We start from the raw sequence: 13,714 nt of genomic DNA, 5'->3' as shown, positions 1-13,714 counted from the left end.
GCATTAAGTATTGCGCGTAATGTAATTAGTGACTACATCCTTGAACATAGCACTAATGTTTTATCCCTAGTGGCAACAGCACATCCATAACCTTAGAGGTTCTTGTCACCCCTTCAGATTCACGGAGACATGAACCCACTATCGAGCATAAATACTCCCTCTTGGAGTTACTAGCATCAACTTGGCCAGAGCATCTACTAATAACGGAGAGCATGCAAGATCATAAACAACACATAGACATAACTTTGATAATCAACATAACAAGTATTCTCTATTCATCGGATCCCAACAAACGCAACATATAGAATTACAGATAGATGATCTTGATCATGTTAGGCAGCTCACAAGATCCGACAATGAAGCACAACGGGGAGAAGACAACCATCTAGCTACTGCTATGGACCCATAGTCCAGGGGTAGACTACTCACACATCACTCCGGAGGCGACCATGGCGGCGTAGAGTCCTCCGGGAGATGATTCCCCTCTCCGGCAGGGTGCCGGAGGCGATCTCTTGGATCCCCCGAGATGGGATCGGCGGCGGCGGCGTCTCTGGAAGGTTTTCCGTATCGTGGCTCTCGGTACTGAGGGTTTCGCAACGGAGGCTTTAAGTAGGCGAAAGGGCAGGTCAAGAGGCGGCACGAGGGCCCCACACCACAGGGCCGCGCGGCCAAGGGGGGGGGGGGCCGCGCCGCCCTATGGTTTGGGCGCCTCGTGGCCCCACTTCGTCTCCTCTTCGGACTTCTGGAAGCTTCGTGTCAAAATAGGCCCCTGGGCGTTGATTTCGTCCAATTCCGAGAATATTTCGTTACTAGGATTTCTGAAACCAAAAACAGCAGACTTGACAAGCGGCACTTCGGCATCTTGTTAATAGGTTAGTTCCAGAAAATGCACGAATATGACATAAAGTGTGCATAAAACATGTAGATAACATCAATAATGTGGCATGGAACATAAGAAATTATCGATACGTCGGAGACGTATCACAATGCTTAGCTGTTTATGTAACTCCATGTTCTTTTTCTCTAGTTCCTTCTTTGTCAAAACCACGTGGTAATTTTTAGTTGTGCACTCCACATTGTCATGGATTCTTGTGTCTCTCTCATTCTCATACTGCAGCCAAAGCTTGCCTCAGTTGAAGTGGGCCACTCCCCATCTACCCAATAAATCTTGTCACACATCACCTCCTCCTACACATTGATACAATGTCATGCATTAGCTAATTATAAGTAGGTAAATATAAGTACTGAGCAATACTAAGCATAATAAATGTCAAGCACTAGCCAAATATAATTATCAATACTAAGCATGTAAAAGCAATGCTAGATAAAAAAATATAAAAATAAAGTAGCTAAATTATCCAGACAGTAGCTAATGCATCTACACAATGCAATTAACCTACCTTACATTCACAACCCATAAATTTTCTCCCTATATTTTCTCCTTCGAAGCAAACATATTTATACATGGGCATGTCAAGTTTGCACCTTAAATCATTGTCATCATACCTGATGTAGTCTAGGTCTAACATGGTTTATGGGATAAAACAGGGCATGGGAAGCAATATTTAAACATACAATGGACGAATCGAAGCTCCTATGAAAAAACCTAATTTGACAACTCAAACGTCGTAACCCTTGTCGTACTATGAGAGCAGGCTGTCCTGGCTGCTCTCTCCATCATTACATGAGGACATGGTGAGGGCGCATCGATGTGACAACGACAAGTGAACAAGAGATATGGCAGCGAGAGGTAGCTGGTGGGAGAGACTGAGCCGATTCGGCTCGGAAACGGTCATTGTCCCAGTCATCACCTGACAGTGGGCCTGGGAGGGTTAAAATGTTATCACACCAATTTCTACGCCATCCCTTGTGACATGCCCCATAAATGATATTTATATGATAAAATTACCGGTGTTGATACCAAGATGTGACTGTTGTCCAAACGTGATAGCTTTATGTAATTTTCTCGGGATGGAGCGACCAGTTGTGTGCCTTGACTGATGAACAATACTGTGCCTTGACCCCTTTTGTGGATGTTGGATCTAGAATCGACGGTTAGATGTGCATGAACAGTTTCTTGCTACAGACCACATGAACAGCTATCTACAGTGTTTAATCCTGGCTATCTTGCTGGTGCCCTAGGCATCGCTCTCCCCCGAAACGCCCAGCCACCAATCCTCCTCCTCCTCCGCCGCCGCCGCCTCCGCCGCCATTACGCCATGCTCCATCTCCGGAAGCTCATTTCCCCCTTCCTCTCCACATCCCATCTCCCCGCTCTCTCCCAGACCTCCCCCATCTTGCCTCTTTACCGCCTGCTCGCCACCACCGCGTCCATCCCACCGGAACCTTTCCCCGTCGAGGACTACCTCGTCACCGCCTGCGGCCTCACCCGACCCAAGGCGTCCAAGAAACTCTCGCACTTCAGGTCCCCCTCCAGGATCGACGCCGTGCTCTCCTTCCTCTCCGCCCTCGGCATCTCCCGATCCGGCATCGCAAGCGTCGTCGCCGCCGACCCGCAGCTCCTCTGCGCTGACGTGGAGAACAACCTGGCGAAGCGCGTCGTAGAGCTCACCGACCTCGGCCTCACGCGTCCACAGATCGCCCGCCTCATCCCGTTGGCCCGCGTCTCCTTCCGCACCAGCTCCCTCGCCAGCAACCTTGGCTTCTGGCTCCCTGTCTTTGGTTCATTCGAGAACATACTCAAGGTCATCAAGGCGAACTCCGGCCTCCTCGCCACCGACCTCGAGAAGGTGGCCAAGCCCAACCTGGCCCTCCTTCAGCAATGTGGGATAAATGTTCGGGAAGATTACAGTGCATATATCATCCGGGTGCTCACTAGGCATCCTGTGCACGTCCAGAATGCTTTGTTGAACATCGAGAAGCTTGGTGTGCCGCGGAACTCCCCAATGTTTCGCTACGCTCTCATGACGTTCGCCGCTCAGAGCAAGGAGAGACTCGCCAAGAAAATGGGGATCCTCGAGATGCTTGGTTGGTCAGAGGACGATGTGTTGATTGCTGTGAGGAAGATGCCGGGTATCCTCGCCATGTCTGAGGAAAGGCTGAGGAAAAATGTCAATTTCTTGATCAGTGATGCTGGGCTGGAGATACCTTACATTGCTCGAAGGCCAGTGCTGGTCATGTATAGCCATGAGGGCCGGGTGTTGCCCCGACATTCCTTGCTAAAAATTCTCAATGCAAGGGGTTTGCTTGATGCTAAAACAGATTTCTATACTATAGCCGCCATGACCGAGAAGAAGTTTTTGGACAAGTTTGTGCACCCTTACAAGGATAGTATTCCAGGCCTCGCTGTGTCTTTTGCATCTACCTGTGCTGGGAAGATACCAAATGGAGTTGATACCTGAGAAGACAAAGGAACGAGAGACTACTCATTATTGTGCTGGAGTGTGCTGATAAGATTGCTGTATTAGAACATACATTTTGAGGCTAGTCACACCCTTGTTCCATTGTTGAAATGTTCGACAATTTGCTATAGCTGATTATCTGTAGCTTCACAGAATGGCGAATAGAAGAACTACTCCCAGGTTTTGACTTTCATTTCTTCTGTACCTCTTGGCTACTGACATCATTGCTTCCTAACTCCTAACCTGAATTCCTATTTTAGATTTGGACTTACTTGATAACTGTTGTCATGATTTATCTACTGCTATGATTGATGGTGGCTAGAAAATTCTGTTAGTCTGCTGCTGCCAAAGCATATTAACAAAAATAGACACACTGCATGTCAGTAAGCAAGTGCTAAGATGTTCAAGACATTTGTTGTGGAAGTTCTCTGTTCAGTTTTGCAGTTGTTGCTGAAGATGATACTGGCTAAGTGTTTTAGTTTATTTCATGTTTGTATTAAATGTATATACATTCAAATAGTGCATACTGCTGCCGTTTATACTATTATATCTTCTATTACAAAAACTGTTATGATGTTAGATATTAGAAGTCAGTGGAGATTTTTAATATTTTTTTTTAGAAAGGCACCTTGAATACATTGAATATAAATGGTTGACAAGGACATATATGAGTCGGTAGGTCTCATGAGTGGGATGTCTCTTGTTAAATATATCTGGAAAACAAGTTGCGATCTTAAGCATAGTTGTGCATCTAAAACTGTTATCACTATAGGCATTTGCTTGTGTGGCACTTACTGCGAAGCCCTTGGATGTCCTTGTGAATAGAATCGAAGTTTCGTGATTGCTTGATATCTTCGTTTTATTAAATAATGCACATGCCAGTTATGTGTGAACTTGCGACAATTTTGTACTACTGCGATTTAAGCTTCCTTCAAAAGCCAGGTCTGCAAACTTGTTGATCGCCATTGCCTCTTGGTTGTAAATTGGATATGCAAATGGATAACCTGGCTCCATTGTTAATGATGGAATTACCCCTGGATTTCAGATAGTCCTCTTTGGTGATATAATTCGGTGCCAGAGTCAGAAATTTCGTTTTGTTACGTTGTGTTTTGAATTGTAATATGTTCACACACCCCAAAGTTTGTTGCCACATTTTGACTTGCAACCTATCATTTTGAATTGTAAGCATTGGATTATTTTTTGAGACATTCAGTGCTTGACTGTTTGTGCTTGTGGCGCTAGTTGTACACTGTGCGTCTGTGACTGCCTGTTACTCAATGACTGATCATTTCACAACGAAATTGCTGCTGTCCTAGCATTGGAAAAGTGGCCGGGCTCACATTTTCAGTTTGGTTCCAGAAATCATCCGAGCTGTTTGAAATTCCAGCCTTAACGAGACGCAGTGTTAAACCTTGTTTGATTCCTAGTGGAATGGGTTGCGACTTTGCAACCAACCTACTAAGACAGGTTGGTTCTGCATCCTGTGTGTATGTGTTGCAATAGTATCTTGTTTTTTTTTTTTTACAATTTTATGTGCTGTTTGATAAGATAAATTGAATCTGGTGGCTGAATAAATACAGTACCTTTTTCAGTCCTTTATCCTTTCTGAAACAACAAATGAACTTGCTAGCATTTGCGAATTCACTATTGTCACATGCACAGGCCAGTACAAGTACATCCTTTTTTGGATTGTAGAACTTCCGTATAAATTTGGGAGGATATGAATCCTAAATATTTTTTTAATGTGGACACACTCTTTAGATCATAGTATTGGAGTTATCAAATTCCTATGGAATCCAATTCTATGTCTCTAATCCCATAGGTATCTCAACATGAGTTTAAACCTTAATTTTATTTCATTCGATAAGTTCAATGCACTTTCACTCTTATATTTCTCTGAATTCCTCCAAAATTCTATGAAAGACATCTAATGTTGAATTTCACCGTTCTGAAATCATCTAGGAATTCATAAGCATGTGAGATGTGACATCTTAATCATGCTTCTCCTATTTCTGTGTTGTCAAGAAATTTTGGAGAGTCTAAATTTCCTATATGGATTTTTTGATTTGTACGGTTGCCATTTACATTAATTTAGGTTTTCCTTTGCACTACGTTTCATAGCAGCCACATAGAAGTCTATCTCCACTACAACTTCTTTAATTTTTTTATGGTGCAAATTGAAGTGGTGTTCACCGTATCTTATAGGATTCAGAATTACACGACTCTCACGTTCTCTTCTCTTTTTTTTTGACATAAAAGATATATCGATTGCAACACAAGAATACACAGCTCAGTAAAGAGCAACAGTCAATTACTTTCACACAAGAAGCTGGGGTACTACTATTAGCTCTACTAATTAAGACGCAATTTTGAATTTTAAATACACCCTCTCTCATAGTTTATTAGACGTTGCAAATTTGATCAAGTTAACATTAGTTATATGTTGTAAACATTATATCATTAGAAAGTTTAGATGTTCTATTTTTAATGATATAATTTTTGTATTATATATTTCCCCTTTCAATTTATACAGGAGTATATGAGTTTTTAAATATATATGAGCAGGAAACCGGTGTAAACCCTACAGCTACAGGCTAGCCCTGACGGAAAAAAAAAACCCTACAGCCATTGCTGCAACACCTCTCTTCCCGAGCGGTCAGAGCCTCAGAGGCCAATCCGCCGCCGCCGCCCCCGCCCGCGCCGCCGCAACGCCATGCTCCATCTCCGGAAGCTCATTTCCCCCTTTCTCTCCACAGCCTATCCCCAGAGTCGCTCCATCTACTCCCACTTCTCTCGCCACCGCCTGCTCGCCACGACCAGGCCCACCTCACCAAAAACTTTCGCCGTCGAGGACTACCTCGTTACCGCCTGCGGCCTCACCCGACCCAAGGCACGCAAGGCAGCCACGAAGCTCTCCCACCTCAAGTCCCCCTCCAAGATCGACGCCGTGCTCGCCTTCCTCTCCGCCCTCGGCATCTCCCGCCCCGGCACCGCCGCCATCGTCGCCGGCGACCCGCAGCTCCTCTGCGCTGATGTGGAGAACAACCTGGCGAAGCGCGTCGTCGAGCTCACCGACCTCGGCCTCAAGAAGTCCCAGATCGCGCGCCTCATCCCGGTCGCCCGCTCCTCCTTCCGGCACAGCTCCTTGAGCCGCAACCTAGGCTTCTGGCTCCCGGTCTTCGGCTCCTTCGGCAAGCTCGTCCAGGCCCTCAAGGTGAACGGTGGTCTCCTCGGATCTGACCTCGACAAGGTGGCCAAGCCCAACCTGGCCCTCCTCCAGCAGTGCGGGATAGATGTTCGACAATTCTCCGGCACATACGTTAGCCGGGTGCTCACCATGCTCCCCGAGCACGTCCAGAATGCGGTGTCCTACATCGATAAGCTTGGTGTGCCAAGGAATTCGCGAATGTTTCGCTATGCGCTCATGACCTTCGGCGCTCAGAGCCAGGAGATACTTGACAAGAAATTGGTAACCCTGGAGATGCTTGGTTGGTCACAGGATGATGTCTTGATCGCTGTGAGGAAGATGCCGGGTATACTGACCATGTCTGAGAAAAGGCTGCACACAAATGCGGATTTCTTGACAAGGGTTGTTGGGCTGGAGATACCTTACATTGCTCAAAGGCCAGTGCTGGTCATGTACAGCCTTGAGCGGCGGTTGTTGCCCCGGCATTCCTTGTTAAATATTCTCAATGCAAAGGGATTGCTTCATCCTGACCTTGACTTCTATACTGCGGTTGCGCTGACCGACAAAAGGTTTCTGGACAAGTATGTGCATCCTTATGAGAAGAGTATTCCAGGCCTCGGTGCGACTTATGCATCTTACTGCGCTGGGGAGGTATTGGACGGAGTTTCTTCCTGAAAAGACAAAAAGGAACAAGAGGCTCTACAGATACCTTGGCTCGACAATAGGTTTCTTTTTTTGGATCAACATTTTAAGGTTCGTCACCCCCTTGACCCATTTTTCGAGTGTTAACAGTTTGATGTAGGTGATCCTTTGTAACATTACTAGTTAACAAATAATAGATTAACATATGTGATCACCATCAACATCGATATGGAATGTGGAATGCCAATGCCAGTAGTGAACATGCTTGAATTATATCAAGTTTACTGTTGATGTATAAATTTAGATCTAGACTTGACATCCCTGCCTCTGGACCTGATGCCATATTAACTGTGGAATTTCTCTGAGAAGATACTTTTGTTAAAATCTGACTTGCATTTTGATAAAGCTTGTCATGTTGGCGGTTCAAGTTTTCTTAGAAATGCAACTGTTGAAATGATAGACACCAGATGCAGATTTTTGCTCCTTTTTTGTTCGCTACATACCGAAAATAGTGTTCTTTTGGGGTATGCATCTTTGGTTTGTGAACCCAGCAGTGATTTGCCGACTCCGATTCACGAACGGACTTTTCGATTCGTGAGCTCGGTTATTTTGGGTTGACATAAGGAAAAAAGGTGAGGGATGTTACATGATTGGTTGTAGAGTATAATGTCCCAATAATTCAATAAACCATTTGCAATATGTTACGCAAGCACACAAACATCAAGTTATAAAACAGGAGTTACCATACTACCATAGAGAATAACAGTTAAATATTGAATTGCTAAGCTAACTAGATACATGTTACATCATTCCCAAATGAAGTAACCAATGAACTGATATACTGGTTATGTGCAAGATCATAAGCTTAGCTAAAGAGGCAATATGCCACTATTCTCCTTGTTGACGAATATGCTGCAGAAGCTCTAGACTTTACTACAATTTTGAGCCTCAGAACTTGGAACCTTAACTTCAGAAAAATACACCTTTTCTACTTTGCTTTTCCAGCTAGTTAAATATTTCTTCTTTCTCTTATTCTTTGTCGAAATCATGACATGTATGATCATCGTCGAGTATATCCTCGAGGTTCCTGAATTGCTAGATAGAGTTCGTTTCAGTTTCCCACTAACAAAAGAACCTTCTTTGATAACTATTTCGGAGAATTTTAATTCAAGCAGTATATTTGAGTGGATAAAAGTTATCTGCTGTCAATAGATTTTGTTTTCACATTAAGGATTATACAAGTAGAGGATTGAATTTCTCTGTGCCTGTAAGCTACTAATACCACATAAACCAATTTTCTTTGAAACTTCTGCTGCACCTAATGCTGCAACACTGCATCCAATTGAATCATTGCTGAGATGCGGGGCACAAACTCTAGAATTAGTGAAGGTAGAAAACAAAATTCTTCCGCAGCCTATTTGTACTTCATTTGTGGAGATGAATTGGATCAGGATTTCAACTATTCATAATTGAAAAGACAATGATAAATGCAAATGCAATAGTTAAAGTTGGTTTTTATCCTTGAAATTTACTGTTTGGATCAAGATTCTCCAAGAGTTACAAGATATAGCCCCTTGGGTAATGGGAAGCTGACCCGAAAAATTCAAATCGAGAAGAACAGACTTTCATAGCTGAAGAGTTGCAATGGAGGGAACTTTGAGGGGGTAGTCAATGATAATGTACCTTGTGGTTTAGATTTTAGAAGACGAACAAGAGATACACGGCAAATAAATGGTTGTAGCATCTTCTAAGACAACAAATTCTACTCCAATCTAGTCTTATTTCAAATTTTCAATATATATGCTACACTGATGCTGCATTGTCTTTCTCGACAGCATAAATGCCTTCTTTTGCTTTTACATTCATTCAGAGTCTTAACAGCTTATTTCTTCATGTACAGAGCTTGTAGCCTGACAGTAAAGCAATGGAGGAGCTATCTAATGGAGCATCTATCAAGGTTCGCGGCACGAGTTGGCAGCGCAGCTTGTCAGTGTTGTGTTTGATTGGTTGGCCATATTTTTTTCTGATTGATCCGATTTGCTCAGCAATGACGAGTAGATTTCATTATCTTTTGTCATCTATTGTAGCCAACATGGAGTATATTCTAATCTCACCATTCTGCTATTTTTTCCACAAATGTTTGGTCATATTTTACAAAGTTTGAATCTAAAATACATGATAACTTAAAATTTTGTCATCTTTGTTGTGTGCTTATATAATTTGAATCATGTACGTACGTGAATCTAAATAAGACACATGTAGTGAGTTTGTTCACATTGAACTTCAGTGAATCAAGTCTTTAGTGGGCACTGACTGAGTGTGCATGTCCGGAACGCATATATATGTGTTTGCTATTAGAATGTACTTAGGTGTTTTCAGAAAACTTTGTATTTTTCACTAATTTATTCTATATTTTAGTGTCTCATGAGCTAAAGATAATATTTCAATTAGATGTGGATTCCAAACTCAACAACATGTTTCTATCAAAAATATGAATATTTATAAAAATATAAATTAAGTCCTAAAGTTCCTTTCAACATATTAAGGATGATGATGTGAGGGCCACCATGCTAGTTCAGAAAACAGCACCGTTCATAACGATTCTTGAACAAATTCTCTTCCATCTGTGGGTTCAGAACTTCAGATTGCAGCTAGCGCTCGTGAGGATGTCGCCATCGATGAAAGTGGCAGCGTCAGGTTTCTCTTCTTACGACCCTACACACCGTGACCAGCGAATTTCGACGGCTACACGAACAAAAATTAAGAGCAGACGAGTCAGTCCAGGGGGAAGCTAGGACTCACCAATCAGACTGAACCACGACCTGTCCGTAAGTCTGGCCCTTAGAAAAATTCCGTAGGTGCATTGTTGCTGCGCCCTGCATGCCTGAATAAAAGCACTCGCGTGTATCCTCCCAGCAAGCTAGCACGCACGCATCCGCTTAGCCAGCACGGACGCACTTGTACAGCTTCGCTTAACTGCTCATGGTATCCGCCACCGGACGCCGGCACCAACACGAACACAGTTGCACAGTTTGGCTTCGATGCTCAGGTCTCCGCCACCGGACACGGCGACAGTCGCCCAACTTGCCAATGCTCTTCTCCATGAACTTCCATCAGATTGATCGTCTTCCTGCCCGTGGTCTGCGTCTGCCATCGCTGCCGAACTGCTGATTTTATCGCGCTGACGGCCACAAACCAGAGAGGAGGAGGCTGGATTCTATTGCGTCAGTTCACGAGTGGGGTTCGCACTACGGCACAACAGTGCTTTGCCGTGCAGCCGAAACGCACGGCAAAGGCCAAAATCTGCTCGGCAACGCCTTTGCCGTGCGGGCTTGCACGGCAAAGACTGCACGGCAACGAGCCGCCCGGCAAAGAGGGCTTTGCCGTGCGCCGCGGGCAAGTGGCACGGCAAAGGCCTTTGCCGTGCAACCATGCTTTGCCGTGCGCTATCCCTATTTTGCCGTGCAGATTTCTTTGCCGTGCGTCTGAAATGTTTGCCGTGCGGCGTTCTTTGCCGTGCGCTCCGCCTCCAACCCGCACGGCACAGGGTCGGCTTTGCCGTGTGCTTCGCCAACACCCCGCACGGCAAAGAAACAGACCAGCACACAGGGCGCAGCGCAGTGCACAGCTGGAGGCTCTTTGCCGTGTGTGTGTGCATGGCAAAGAAGGCCTTTGCCGTGTGCCGTGTGTGTGTGCACGGCAAAGAAGGCCTTTGCCGTGTGCTTTTTTCTTTGCCGTGTGCATATGCACGGCAAAGATGCTGCCAAAATTCCAGAATTTCCCTGCTTCCCCATTAATCCCTGCATATGCAATTCACAAATAGCAATAATCATCCAGATACACATATAGCACAATATATAGAGTATTTGCATCATCAACAACAAAGTTCATACAAGAGTAGTCCAACAAAGTCCATACAATAGTTCCAAATCACATAATTAGTTCATACAACAAGTAGTCCAACATCAACAACAAAGTCTCCAACATAGAATGCGGCAAGTCGCACAACAAGTTCATACACAAGCAACATCAACCTTCGCCACTTCCTTGTCCTTCTCCACTTCCTTGTCCTTCTCCACCTCCTTGTCCTTCTCCACCTCCTTGTCCTCCTACAAGTTCATAGATGCATAAGTGGCATGGAATGGCTAAAATTGACATGTAAGAACTAGGATTGACATGGAAGAAGTAGAATTGACATGGAATGGCTAAAATTGACATGGAAGAACTCGAATTGACATGGAATGGCTAAAATTGACATGGAAGAACTAGAATTGACATGGAATGGCTAAAATTGAACATAATCGCTAGAATTTGGATGAAATGGCTAAAATTCAACATAATGGCTAAGGATGACATGGAATGGCTAAAATTAACATGGAATAGGTAAAATTGAACATCTTGGCTAAAATTGACATGGTTGAATGGCTAAAATTCACAAGTGACATGGTATGGAAGAATTAGAAGTGTAGGAGAACTCACCTAGAAAGCTGCTGCCGAGCTCCGGATGATGCCCGTATTGTTGACGGTCAAGCCAGTGTCGGCGGGCTCGACTTGGCGCTTCGGAGGAGCGCCATCACGGCCGGATCGGGCGTGGGGATCTGCAATATCCAAAGTTCGGTTAGACAACAAACAAGATTGAGACGGAGATATTAAGTTAACCACTTACAAAATGTGGGAACATAGGAGGACACGACGTGCTAGGACCACTACTCCCGGTGGTGAAGTCGGCACGGTCTGGTTCATGAACATCTGCTTTGGAACATCTGTCGCTGTTGTTGCATCTGCTGCAACATCTGCTGCATCTGCATGTTCTCCCTAAGCTGCTGCTTTGCATCTGCATCTGCTCCTCTTGGTGCCTCCGTTCCCTTTCTTCCATCTCCGCCTACGTTGTGTTGCCGCGATGTCAGTAACATTGCAATGGAAAACATGTAATGAAGCGTAGAGGATCGACGAAGAACTTACCCGTAACTTCTCGATAGCTAGGTCCGAAGCCCGTGGGCGGGTCTCTACCCGAGGCTGCTCGCTCGTACGCCCACGACGGATCTGGCGTAGAGATGGAATGGTACTTGGGTCGACTAACCCGTCAGCAATCCATAGGCGGCCACCCTTCTTGCCTTGTCCCGCAAGCACCGCAACCTCAACGTCAAACTCTTCGGTGGTTGGGTCGGCGTCTTCGACGTGCTTGTCCTTGAACTTCGAGCGGTACGCGCCACACAGCCCTCCGCTAGGTCGTTTGACCCACAAGGACCCCGTTTCAGGATGCGGCTCCTTCCTGGTCTTCGACTTTTGGAAAAAGCCAAACAAGTTTGGTGCCACGCCTGTCTTCACTTCCTGCAAAAGAGTACATGCAATTAAGTGAAGAGGGAGACACTTGCGGGGCTAGCAATAACATAAAACGAAAGAATGAAGAAACCACTTGCTCACCTCATCCTGCAAGGTAAGGGCCAAGTTCTTGCTGCCCAGGACATGTGATCCACCTCCCATCTCCGAACGCTTCTGCTTGCCCTCCTCGTGCTTCCGGCGTACTCGCGGGATGTCCACCATATGACCATCGCAAGAAAGCACGCCCTGTCTTCCCCGACGTACTGAGGAGGGTGCTACATACACAAGATAGACCCATTATTAGAACATAAACTACATGAAAATGCGGAAATAAATAACACATCGATGCTAATACCTGCATGTACTGCCATGGTGCCATGAGCGTATCCCGACAATCAGCCTTACTCATCCAAACTTTGCGCTCGGCGTGCCAGTCGCGGCCGAACCTCACACGGGCCTCGGAGTGCATGCCCGTCACCCTCACCCTGCACAACTCGTGTAAGATAACGTCGCACGCAATTTCCTTGCCCTCAGCCCTCTTGAAGTATTTCTGCAACCATGCACATAGGTAAAATAAGATGAATTAGAGCAACTATTGGTAGCCAAGAAGTGTTTGAATGCTAAGAAGCCAAAAGTCACGTACCCAGAAGTGGCGGACAACCCGCTCTTGCATGTTTTCGTACTTGCCGCTAGGATCTTCCGCGTAGCTGTAGTGCTTCCAAGTCCAAGCCACGTCGCGGCCACCAGTAGGGAGATTGACAATCCCAGGGAAATGCTTCCTAATTATGCCTCCAAGGATGTTCGGGTACTCACGTGTCGGCTTCCTCCTCGGGTCGCCATACTTGAACATGCTGCACAACGAAATGCCAAAATCAGTATGCATGTGATAAAAATATGTATAATGATAAAAATTTCAATAATGGAATGCCAAAATCAGCATGTACCTCTTTCCAGCGGGCACGAGAACAACATCGCGGAAGGCCCAAGTTTTTAGCTTGGGGAGTTTCGTAATCCCGCGCCTATACGGCTTCTTGTCCCGTGGTTCCAGCCTCTCCTCGGCTGCAACGTACACCTCCTCCACCGGCGGAGACCAAACTAGGGTCGGGTCTAGCTCCTGCGGCATACCCCCCAGCCCCTCATCCTCCTCGAGGTCCTCCCCACCGTCCTCCCCACCGTCCTCCCCACCGTCCTCCCCACTGTC

At 45.5% G+C, this 13,714-nt stretch overlaps 3 protein-coding genes across 3 annotated transcripts; 2 read left to right on the top strand and 1 right to left on the bottom strand.

The window, feature by feature from the left end:
• Positions 1–2,136: 2,136 nt before the first annotated feature.
• LOC139830137 (transcription termination factor MTERF8, chloroplastic-like) lies at positions 2,137–3,555 on the top strand. The gene has a single exon (XM_071823683.1). It carries the CDS (start codon positions 2,220–2,222, stop codon positions 3,360–3,362), a length of 1,143 nt encoding a protein of 380 aa, XP_071679784.1. The 5' UTR covers positions 2,137–2,219; the 3' UTR covers positions 3,363–3,555.
• Positions 3,556–5,958: 2,403 nt separating this feature from the next.
• Positions 5,959–9,315, top strand: LOC127317601 (uncharacterized). Its single transcript, XM_051348169.1, has 2 exons — positions 5,959–7,302; positions 9,092–9,315. Exon 1 carries the CDS (start codon positions 6,076–6,078, stop codon positions 7,222–7,224), a length of 1,149 nt encoding a protein of 382 aa, XP_051204129.1. The 5' UTR covers positions 5,959–6,075; the 3' UTR covers positions 7,225–7,302; positions 9,092–9,315.
• Positions 9,316–12,813: 3,498 nt separating this feature from the next.
• Positions 12,814–13,714, bottom strand: LOC139833576 (uncharacterized). Its single transcript, XM_071823885.1, has 4 exons — positions 13,458–13,714; positions 13,157–13,364; positions 12,869–13,063; positions 12,814–12,825 (listed from the first exon to the last, which is right to left on the bottom strand). Exons 1-4 carry the CDS (start codon positions 13,634–13,636, stop codon positions 12,814–12,816), a joined length of 594 nt encoding a protein of 197 aa, XP_071679986.1. The 5' UTR covers positions 13,637–13,714.

This window comes from Lolium perenne, chromosome 7, assembly GCF_019359855.2.
Source record: "Lolium perenne isolate Kyuss_39 chromosome 7, Kyuss_2.0, whole genome shotgun sequence".
NCBI lineage: Eukaryota > Viridiplantae > Streptophyta > Magnoliopsida > Poales > Poaceae > Lolium > Lolium perenne.
Note: the sequence above shows the minus strand (reverse complement) of the source record. Positions and strands in the feature narration are given on the sequence as shown.